The 12,139-nt window shown below is 45.3% G+C and overlaps 1 protein-coding gene across 1 annotated transcript in view; it reads left to right on the plus strand.

The window, feature by feature from the left end:
• The first annotated feature begins 2,508 nt into the window (after positions 1 to 2,508).
• Positions 2,509 to 12,139, plus strand: part of LOC124613643 (glucose dehydrogenase [FAD, quinone]-like) — a 36,098-nt gene continuing 26,467 nt past the window's right edge. Inside the window, exon 1 of the mRNA XM_047142359.1 lies at positions 2,509 to 2,623. Within this exon, the coding sequence (XP_046998315.1) occupies positions 2,509 to 2,623 (115 nt within the window). The remainder of the gene's footprint in view (positions 2,624 to 12,139) is intronic.

Raw genomic sequence — 12,139 nt, forward strand, 5'->3', positions numbered from 1 at the left:
TTTTTTGTTACTTTCCAACTGTTGAACCACATCATTACTACTTTTTCTGTCCTACTGATACCCTGACTATCAGTAGCAAGATCACTAGCTGTAATGCATTCTAACTGATCGTTGATTCGACTAATCAAATCAATTGAAAAATCTTCTGAATCAGAAAGATATGTAGACTTCGAACGTCTTCCTCCATCTTCTTCACAGTGGGTTCTCCTTGTCTCATTCAGATCAGTTATTCATTTTCTATGTTAAACTGATGAAAAACTTCAACAAAAAGCAAAAAAGCCATACTCTCAAAATTATCTCATAAACCATAACTTAAAAAGTTTTTAAATATATGAACTTGAAAAAGCCAATTTTCAGCTCTGCAAACTATTATTATTACTCCCTGTTGAAAAATTTGCATCAGATCACTGCACGAAGCTTCAAGAAGATTCATAGTAATGCTCAATTCAATCGTGGAAAACAAAATCGTAGCATGTATGGCGTCTGTTAACAGTCAAGTGTACTAGTCTAGTAATCGTAGTGATATATATCTGTTATACAATCACGTTGAAAAAGATACTGGTACAAATATTGCGCAATGGTACATCCTATCATCACTTTGATCAAAGACGGACTGACAGTGCAACGCCATCTGAAAAGAATGACATAAGGACTCGGCAAGCGCAGTTACGTCGTTCTGTGGCGTGATTTATCACACACTTAAAAAATTGGCCCTACTGCATAAGAGTGACTTCTCATAGACAACTTGTTTAGGGAGAAATAAGTTAAAATCCAAACTAGCATTAATCACAAAATGTTTATATGCTGTTACTTCAGAAACGCATGAGATGTGAACATAAGTCTGACAAACATAATGAAAATGAAAATTCAAAAGGATAATTACTATGACGGACCCTCACACAGGTTAATACAATTCGAACTATCTGCTACTCTTGATGAAGTGAAATTTTGAATCGGCAATATTGAAGAAAATGTAGAAATATTACCAGTCTGTAGAATGAAATAACAACATACTAACTGTGACACTTCAGGCTTTCCCGGCGATCTAATGACATCTTGGGTTGTAGGGTGTTCTGCCGGATATCAGCGTCGTACTTGCACGATATTTCGGTCACGTAGCTCGTAACCTTCATCAGGTGCGACCTGAGACTGCTCCTCGAGTGGACCTGGTCCACTGGTTTGGTGGGCGCGGACCGCAGAGGGGACACATAGAACCGCAGCGGACGGAAAACGGAGCAGCAACGCTCCAGCAGGTCGCAGGGAATAGGCGCGGACCACAGAGGAAGCGCCTGCAGCCGTTGGTGGAGGGGGAAGGCCATAGGCATAAATACTGGACCAGGTCCACTCGAGGAGCAGTCTCAGGTCGCACCTGATGAAGGTTACGAGCTACGTGACCGAAATATCGTGCAAGTACGACGCTGATATCCGGCAGAACACCCGACAACCCAAGATGTCGACATACTAACTGCTCATCGCGGGCTAAACATGGGACGCGAACGTAATCAAAATGCTATATATTGATCTCAGTCTAATCTTCACTCTGCTACACGGCTCGCAGGAAAATCTAATCACAGTGTCTCCACATAACACATCAAACAGTAAGGTAAACAGTAACACCTTACCTCCTATCGTCGAGCAGAATAAAAAAAAGAGGAGTGACGCGATTGTCATAATCACTCAAAAAATGCAGATCGCTCTCTCAAGATATAGGAATGTCGCCATTGTCAATACCAATCCCCTATTAAAAGCTCCTTCATCTGAGTGGCAGAAGATTTAACAGCTTATCTGATAGAAACAACTTGCAAACGGCCTCTTCCGACTCAGCGCTGCCTGCCCAAATAAAATCACAATAACACGCATTTTGTGTTCGGCTGAGCGGGTGTTGACACTTTTTTTCGTGGTTTCAGCATACTCTTGTCTCCAACTGCACAGAATTTTATGTACCCCACTAGTTGCTAGGGCTTGCTGTGCATCTTTTTCCATTATTAAATATATCTTATTATTGGGTCTGAAATTTGTTTCGATTCCATACTTGGCAAAAACTTGCCCCAAGCGGTCCGTAATTTAATTAATGAACGGGAGAAAAACGTTTCCAGATGGCGGTCGTTGTTGCTCCGTAGTCCCAGCTTCTTTTCTTCTTTGATGGAGTGAGTGCTCAGTCAATCTCCTTAATAGCATATCCATTTCTCTTGAAGCTCAACCATAAGTGTTTTAATTGATCCTGCAAATAAACTGGCAAGCAGATTTTGTTAGCTCGGGCCACCAAGGTTTTAATGACACTTCCCCTTGTCTAGTATGATGGTTTGATTCATTGTATAGCTATCAATCAATGCATGTGTCCGTTCTGTATATCTTATGGCCCAAGGTGCTATCCACTAAGGCAAGTGTAGGAACGTAAAATCCATCTGCTGTCGTTCCCCAGTGCTTCTGAGTTGAGAACCTGACAGGACCCAACCCCTCCCTGTTGGGACCTTGATATTTGTAGTGCAATGGACTGTCTGTAAAGCTATGGCGTACTACGTGATGCCAGCTCCTGGGGTAGAAGCTGCCATTGACCCTGGGAGCAACCTACCTGGCCTGTCGGACGCTGGACGATCAGATGCAAGAGACCTGCTGTCGATCCGTGCAGACAGCCATTGGCACTAGCTGGAAACTGGGTCCAGCAGGCACTGTACGCGGTCGTCACCTGCGTTTTGGGCATTCACCCACTATTAGGTTCTTACACCATCCTCCAGGATGACAAATGGTGGCTCAACTGTAATAGTGCTGAGATGATGAGCATTCTCACGTGCTTTCGCATCGTTGAGAACTTGCAGCAGATTCACATTGAAGACCCATGGCCAAATACTGCGTGCTACATAAGTGAGACACTGGTAAAGTGCTTGACATGGAGCCAGGACGGCATCGACTTGTACTCCAGAGCAGTTCGCCATCCCATCACTGGGTATGTGGTAACAAATGTGAGCCCCAAGCTCCCACGATATCTAGGCATCACCCATACCTGGTGATGGGGTCACCTTGACTTCACCCAAACCCGGTGATGGACCAGAGTTTGAGACTGCTACAACATCTAGATATCATCTGTACCTGGTGATGGCCCAATTGGTCTTGATGATTTTTCGAATCATCATAATGTAAATCTGTTATTAGATTTCAGGTAAGGTTTGTCCTCCATGATGAGCTTTTATGAAATATACTTTGTTTTCGTAATATTTTGCGCCTCAGACACAGGGAATACAGAGTCATCAAAGATTCGCAGTAGGTCGGTTCGCTAACACCTAGGCCTCATATCTTGTCCACACGCTGAACCGTGTCAGCTGGTCATCCTCGGTTGAATCAGGAGTAGTGGCAGGGGGGATGGTCACAGTTGAAGGTGTACGATTGACAGGACACTGTGGTGGGAAGTTACCAAGGATTTAGGTGCCAAAACGGCGAGACTAAGTATTTGTTATTACCAAAGGTGTATGATAGTTAAACATTTCGATCCTTCAGAAACTGTTTGTTTGTCATTCCACAATGAAATGTGAACATTAGCACACCACTGATAACGAAAACAATTGAATTTAGTAAACGCAATCCCCAAACAAGTATGAAGTTATACGAATACTGTTCGAAGTCTGAACTACTAACAAGTTTAACTGAAAAGCGCAGTCTGTGTTGAGAGATGGTCCGGACAACACAGTCATGGCAGTTCACGCTCTCTGTATAGTGTTGTTTATTGTTTAACTACTGAGAACTGCTCCAGTCAATGTGCAGTTGAGTATGAGAAGCAAGTGTCACTCTATGGTTAGTTAACAAAGCAACGATTTTGAAGATTTCTTGTTGTAGAAGGAATGCTAACGCCAGTACTTGAGCTTTACAGGCACTCGCACACGGAGGATTCACCAGTAAGGCGTACGATAGCCCCCAGCCTCGTTGCCAGAGGTACCTGTTTATTTATTTCTCGGGAAGATTTAGGTCACCACTATCCGTATTTCTCAAATGTAACTCCCAGCGCATGACACTAAATTAAGCGGTAAGATAGAAAAATGTGGGACTAGAGATTTAATATGGAGGGAGATTGTAGGAACCAAATAAGAAATGAAAGAAATATGGCGTCGGAACATAAGGAAAAGGCGTTACGGCAGGATTCAAAATTCTCCCTCACCAGGGGTTGATGAATTTCCATTTGCAGCGGGTACTTCGTTAGTTCACTTGTACAAAGCTGAGAATGACTTGCTTTATTTTTTTGACAATGACAATAGGGCTGGCTTTCTGTGGGTTACTGATTGTACAGATTTCGCTTCGAACACGATTACGCTGTACTTGCATTACGGTTTCGCTTCGATTCGCAAAGTGGACACATGCTCTCGTCGCTGGTTCGAGTCAGAATTTGTACCAGGAGGCAGCTCAACAGTACTTATCAGAGTCTGACATTTCAACCTAAGTAGTTCGCTGTGTTTCAGCGGACATGTCCGCTCTGACCTGTGGCTGTGGCTGTCGGTCAGAGCACAGAGTAGTAGAAAGTCACGCGTCTTACTCACAAGTCTGTAAACACATCCAACTCTACAGCGTGTGATGTTTTCCGGTCACATCTAAATGAGTAAATTTGTGTACCCAGTTGAGACTGGTATTGCAGCAAAAATAGAGAGCAAACTCGAGAGATGAGTCGATGTATACACATATGATAAAGCACAAGAGATATATGCTCGGCAGTTAACAAAAGACGTGAAAGAGAAAGAAAGTAGGAGGAAAGTCTGTGGCACTGAAAGCGTGACGTGGCTGTTGGTCTGATAGCTGGTAAGGTGCACGTATCGCCCACCCCAGCACTAGCAGAGGGAGACGGACGAGCCCGTCGCCCTGGACGCCTATTACTCAAGGGAAAAGACAGCCGGTAATCAGCCTGATAGCAGGTTCAGTGTACCTGGGGCCGTACTGGAGGGACTGAAACGAGGAAAAATCGCTGCTCCTACCCGAGATTGGACCTGCAACCTTCTCAGCGAGGGTACTGCGCTGTGCTGCAATACAACCACAGCAACTGCGAACGACAAAAGTGCTGGCCGCGGTGGTCTCGCGGTTCTAGGCGCGCAGTCCGGAACCGTGCGACTGCTACGGTCGCAGGTTCGAATCCTGCCTCGGGCATGGATGTGTGTGATGTCCTTAGGTTAGTTAGGTTTAAGTAGTTCTAAGTTCTAGGGGACTGATGACCACAGCTGTTAAGTCCCGTAGTGCTCAGATCCATTTTTGAACGATAAAAGTATCACTTTACTACATTTAAAAAATGAGGCAATGCTCACTATTGTTCGATTAAAGATCTAGCTAGATCGTTCCCAAAGCAGATCACATCTGTATCGCTAGTTGTTAACATTATCAACTTTTCCCCCACCTGGTTAAGCTTCCTCTGGAGTGCGTTCATACACTGGCGCGTACAATTTAAGGACGAAAGTATCTTTCGCATGATGAATCACTTCAAAGTAACACAGTTCGATCTGACTTGTACCATAAATAGGAAAAACTGCTACCGTGTACAGAATATAATGGAGCGGACAGAAATGACGCTAGTGTATTCAACTGGGTTGACAATATGTGAACCATCAAAAGTGAACGAGTAGACGCTTTATAAATCTCTCTGAACTTTAGAAAATTTTCTGTGTTTGAAAAACTGGACAAAGCAAAGAATTTTATTGCTGTGTCGGTATTGCAATTTATCCACTGGACGGTAAACGCAAAACGAGGATTGTTTAAAAAGCCGTTTAAGCGAGACTTCTCGCAAACATACAAAAGACTATCTCTGAAGCTAACACAGTTGACTGACACATTTCAATAAATCGTTCATACCAAAAGACTAATTTACATGAATGTACTGTCATATAATATATATATGAGAGAAGCGATGTGTAAAGTCGGTAACATGCGAGTTTACTGCCAGTTAATGCGTCGAATAATTGCTCGCTTCGAGCAATGTTAATTTGCAGGTAAGAATTATAAATGACAGGCTCAGATATTTCCTCCGCATTACATCAATTTGCAAACTACTGTGGCTGTCTTAAAGTAGTGCCCAAACGAGGCAGTACTTCTAGTATCTAGCATCTAGTTGAATTTTTAGTTCCCTTTTTACCAGGTAACATTTATTCTGTAATGTAGTGCACACTTATACATAGAATGCGCCAGATAAAACCACTAAAACATTGTTGTGGGCTGCCCATTGAAAAGAGAAAAATTAATAAACAAATATTAACAAAATGAATGGGCAAGTGTACGGTATCGCTAACTGGTGCACTTCATTGTCGAAAATTCCGTGTTTCGCGGGGCATTTTCACTTTGGAGTACTACGAGGTCACTGCACAATTCCGCCGCAGCATAGTTTGTTAAAGCAGATACTAAGCGATAAGATCAAGTGCTGTAAGAAACGTAAAAAATAGTGTTTGCTAATGACTACCCCTTCCTTTCCTTTAATGATAACAAAGTAGCGGCACTTGTCTAATGCATCTCTACACATGTAAATGCTGATTCCATAGATATACCTGATTTCTGCTCATCGATAAACGAGAACCTTAACGTCTAGCTGTTGCCTAATATCTACCAACGACGCAAAAACAGAGATTTCATCAATGTCAATGCCATCTCGTCACTGTTGACCCAATGTACTGTAACGAAGGTAGCAAATGAGTAGTTTGCATTGTTGACCTGGACATTTTTGTCATATTTTAAGGACGGTCATATTTCCATCTCTGTCTGGGTACGTGACTGTAAAAGATAGAGTGGGTGATTTTTTCAACTGAGTTACCATCGAACGTAGTTATTAAGTTACAAACATTTAATTGTTTTCTTTTTTGACGATTTTGTGGCTGGGCTCTGAGCACTATGGGACTTAACTTCTAAGGTCATCAGTCCTCTAGAACTTAGAACTACTTAAACCTAACAAACCTAAGGACATCACACACATCCATGCCCGAGGCAGGATTCGAACCTGTGACCGCAGCGGTCGCGCGGTTCCAGACTGTAGCGCCTAGAACCGCTAGGCCACCCCGGCCGACGACGATTTTGTCAAGGACCGTAATTAACCTTGATGTTCGACGTACCAGCACTTGTCTTAACATAGCCTAGGGTATTCAGGAAAAGAGAATATGTTAACAAGTAAAACAAAACGTGTTGCAAGTCGCTACAGCACTCTGCACTCGTTTTCAGCTAAAAATTTTACTAAGGCTGCTAAAGTAAAGGTGGCATCAGACAACATTGCAAACTTTATTTAAGTTACAAATGCTTGATTTTTGAGCCGTAAGAGCGAGAAATTAACGAAGGATGTATGAGTGGACAGAGGCCAGATAGCAAGCGAGCCGTGCGCCAGCAATTTTGACATCCATTCGTCCTTGTCGCACTTGCCTTGCCTCGCTCCTTCTACGGTTTGTTAAGTTGTGGTTTTTAGTTTTGCCTCCAGAGGGTATCGGGGACAGAGAGATCTGCTATTTACGTGCGTGCACGATGACGCCGGAGATTAGCCGAGTTGTAGGCAATCACCAGACCAGAGGCACGACGTCGTGTTTCCGGTGGCTGAGGTCTCATGTTTGCTACAGGTGTCGGGACAGCCGGCTCGCCGTTTGTGTGTGAAGTAAAGGGCGGTGCCTGCGGGTATCAGTTGTGGTAGCGGGGGCAGTCTACAACTGTTCGAGTGGTGGGCGTGTCTTGGTGGTACCCTGTTAATGCAGGGAGCTGCATTTGTGCGGTTCACCCATCACTCTGGAATGTACACTACTGGCCATTTAAATTGCTACACCACGACGATGGCGTGCTACAGACGCGAAATTTGACTGACAGGAAGAAGCTGCTGTGATATGCAAATGATTAGCTTTTCATAGCACTTACACAAGGTTGGCGCCGGTGGCGACACGTACAACGTGCTGACATGAGGAAAGTTTCCAGTCGATTTCTCATACACAAACAGCAGTTGACCGGCGTTGCCTGGTGAAGCTTTGTTGTGATGCCTCGTGTGAGGAGGAGAAACGCGTACCATCACGTTTGCGACTTTGATAAAGGTCGGATTGTAGCCTATCGCGATTGCGGTTTATCGTATAGCGACGTTGCTGATCGCGGTGGTAGAGATCCAATGACTGTTAGCAGAATATCGAACCGGTGGGTTTAGGAGGATAATATGGAACGCCGTGCTGGATCCCAACGGCACCGTATCACTAGCAGTCGAGATGACAGGCATCGTATCCGCATGGCTGTAACGGATCGTGCAGCCACGTTTCGATCTCTGAGTCAACAGATGGGGACTTTTGCAAGACAGCAACCATCTGCACGAACAGTTCGACGACATTTGCAGCAGCATGGACTATCAGCTCGGAGACCATGGCTGCGGTTACCTTTGACGCTGCATCACAGACAGGAGCGCCTGCGATGGTGTACTCAACGACGAACATGGGTGCACGAATGGCAAAACTTCATTTTTTCGGATGAATCAAGGTTCTGTTTACAGCATCGTGATGGTCGCATCCGTGTTTGGCGACATCGCGGTGAACGCACATTGGAAGCGTGTATTCGTTATCGCCATACTGGCGTATCACCCGGCGTGATGGTACGGGGTGCCATTGGTTACACGTCTCGGTCACCTCTTGTTCGCATTGACGGCACTTTGAACAGTGGACGTTACATTTCAGATGTGTTACTACCCGTGGCTCTACCCTTCATTCGATCCCTGCGAAACCCTACATTTCAGCAGGACAATGCACGGTCGCAGGTTGCAGGTCTGGATACAGAAAATGTTTAGCTGCTGCCCTGGCCAGCACATTCTCCAGGTCTCTCACCAATTGAAAATGTCTGGTCAATGGTGGCCGAGCAACTGGCTCGTCACAATACGCCAGTCGCTACTCTTGATGAACTGTGTTATCGTGTTGAAGCTGCATGGGCACCTGTACCTGTAAACGCCATCCAAGCTCTGTTTGACTCAGTGCCCAGGTGTATCAAGGCAGTTATTACGGCCAGAGGTGGTTGCTCTGGGTACTGATTTCTCAGGATCTATGCACCCAAATTGCGTGAAAATGTAATATGTCAGTTCTGCTATACTATACCTGTCGAATGAATACCCGTCTATCATCTGCATTTCTTCTTGGTGTAGCAATTTTAATGGCCAGTAGTGTAGTTCAGAGCTGAAATCTGATCAGTACTATGCCACGTTCTTAGCATTGTGATACGCTGATCATGTGAATGGTAGTCGCACTTCCTGGTTCCGGTAGTCTGTCGCCTTTATGCTATCGTTACAGTCAGTAAAAAATGTAGTGTTCCAAAGTATTCAGATCCACTAAAAAGCGCTGAGGGACTGTCCTATGTTGGTAGATCAGTGCATTGCGTCCTGGTTACAGAGTGTTTATTTATGTGAAGACTCAGAACGATTTGCTACGTACTTAAGTAACCTGCAGCGTTCTAAGTAGTGCTTAACTTTACAGTGACCTCGCAGCTGGTCACGTATTTTTTTGTTCATGTAGAAATTGAATTGTTGTAAATGCAGTAGTACGGATATCTAAAGATTCCGTTTTAAACCTGTGAATGATATACCTTGCGCGTTTTTGTGTGCGGTTAGCTGCTTGTAGTAACCGCTTTATGTTACAAATACACTCCTGGAAATTGAAATAAGAACACCGTGAATTCATTGTCCCAGGAAGGGGAAACTTTATTGACACATTCCTGGGGTCAGATACATCACATGATCACACTGACAGAACCACAGGCACATAGACACAGGCAACAGAGCATGCACAATGTCGGCACTAGTACAGTGTATATCCACCTTTCGCAGCAATGCAGGCTGCTATTCTCCCATGGAGACGATCGTAGAGATGCTGGATGTAGTCCTGTGGAACGGCTTGCCATGCCATTTCCACCTGGCGCCTCAGTTGGACCAGCGTTCGTGCTGGACGTGCAGACCGCGTGAGACGACGCTTCATCCAGTCCCAAACATGCTCAATGGGGGACAGATCCGGAGATCTTGCTGGCCAGGGTAGTTGACTTACACCTTCTAGAGTACGTTGGGTGGCACGGGAGACATGCGGACGTGCATTGTCCTGTTGGAACAGCAAGTTCCCTTGCCGGTCTAGGAATGGTAGAACGATGGGTTCGATGACGGTTTGGATGTACCGTGCACTATTCAGTGTCCCCTCGACGATCACCAGTGGTGTACGGCCAGTGTAGGAGATCGCTCCCCACACCATGATGCCGGGTGTTGGCCCTGTGTGCCTCGGTCGTATGCAGTCCTGATTGTGGCGCTCACCTGCACGGCGCCAAACACGCATACGACCATCATTGGCACCAAGGCAGAAGCGACTCTCATCGCTGAAGACGACACGTCTCCATTCGTCCCTCCATTCACGCCTGTCGCGACACCACTGGAGGCGGGCTGAACGATGTTGGGGCGTGAGCGGAAGACGGCCTAACGGTGTGCGGGACCGTAGCCCAGCTTCATGGAGACGGTTGCGAATGGTACTCGCCGATACCCCAGGAGTAACAGTGTCCCTAATTTGCTGGGAAGTGGCGGTGCGGTCCCCTACGGCACTGCGTAGGATCCTACGGTCTTGGCGTGCATCCGTGCGTCGCTGCGGTCCGGTCCCAGGTCGACGGGCACGTGCACCTTCCGCCGACCACTGGCGACAACATCGATGTACTGTGGAGACCTCACGCCCCACGTGTTGAGCAATTCGGCGGTACGTCCACCCGGCCTCCCGCATGCCCACTATACGCCCTCGCTCAAAGTCCGTCAGCTGCACATACGGTTCACGTCCACGCTGTCGCGGCATGCTACCAGTGTTAATGACTGCGCTGGAGCTCCGTATGCCACGGCAAACTGGCTGACACCGACGGCGGCGCTGCACAAATGCTGCGCAGCTAGCGCCATTCGACGGCCAACACCGCTGTTCCTGGTGTGTCCGCTGTGCCGTGCGTGTGATCATTGCTTGTACAGCCCTCTCGCAGTGTCCGGAGCAAGTATGGTGGGTCTGACACACCGGTGGCAATGTGTTCTTTTTTCCATTTCCAGGAGTGTATTTGTTGTGTAGTTGACGTGCTCAGTTGAAAATCTTGAAAGTTCATCCTGAACTCCAGGATGTGACTACCTCACATGACGTTGGCCACGCTGACAGAGTGTGTCCCGCGTATTATTAAAGGCTGAATAAGGCACCTTCTGCATAAATTGAGTATTTTGTTATTAACTTTATTTATACTCTTGAGAGTCGCCTCATTTATTTACGTAAATCTAATCATTAACTATTTTCTGTTTGTTGCAAGCCTGAGTCTTGATATTGTCTTTAAGCATTAAGATTCTGCTTCGGGAAGCAGCCTTTTGTTAAGGGCTGTATAAACTACTATGAGTTACTCCCATGATAAATTACTGAGTTTTATGTGAAGTGTAGATATTTAAATTTGGTACAAATGAACAGAACGTTTTTGTATTGTTACCAGTTCAGGCTTTTATCAAAAATTGGGAAACCTAGAAAACTTACGTAACTATCGTTACAGTTAATAAAGATTGGCTTTGTAGAAACATGTTTAAATTTTAAGTGAATTTGAGCTTGTATTGCTGCTGTGGCCTTAAGCTCCACTCTGTGTTTGGCCACATTACATTGTTTAAATTTACTTCCTTAACTTATTTCATAGTAGACTGTCAAAGTTTATCTTTGTAAACAAAACAGCTTGAGTGTTCAGGTTAATGGTTTAGAGTAGAGTCCGTGATCATTTTATGCAAACGTTTAAAGCTATCAACTTATCAGTTTCCATGATTCCTTTACTGTGTTTTGAAACTGAATGTAATAAACTCTCTGTCCAAATGACATTTAATTTCCGGCCAGCACCTGCCTACCTGTTCCCTACCACTACAGTAATCTTGTCTCGAATATACCGTACTCGTATTTATATAGTCATAAGTGATGATAATCCAGCTGGCCGTTGTGGCCGAGCGGTTCTAGGCGCTTCAGTCCGGAACCGCGCTGCTGCTACGGTCGCAGGTTTGATTCCTGCCTCGGGCATGGATGTGTGTGATGTCCTTAGGTTAGTTAGGTTTAAGTAGCTCTAAGTCTAGGTGACTGATGACCTCAGTTATTAAGTCCCATAGTGCTCGAGCCATTTGAAGCATTTGATGATCATCCCTTAACAATCACTTTCTTCATGTGAGGTA

Source organism: Schistocerca americana, chromosome 4 (genome assembly GCF_021461395.2).
Source record: "Schistocerca americana isolate TAMUIC-IGC-003095 chromosome 4, iqSchAmer2.1, whole genome shotgun sequence".
In the NCBI taxonomy this organism is placed as follows: Eukaryota; Metazoa; Arthropoda; class Insecta; order Orthoptera; family Acrididae; genus Schistocerca; species Schistocerca americana.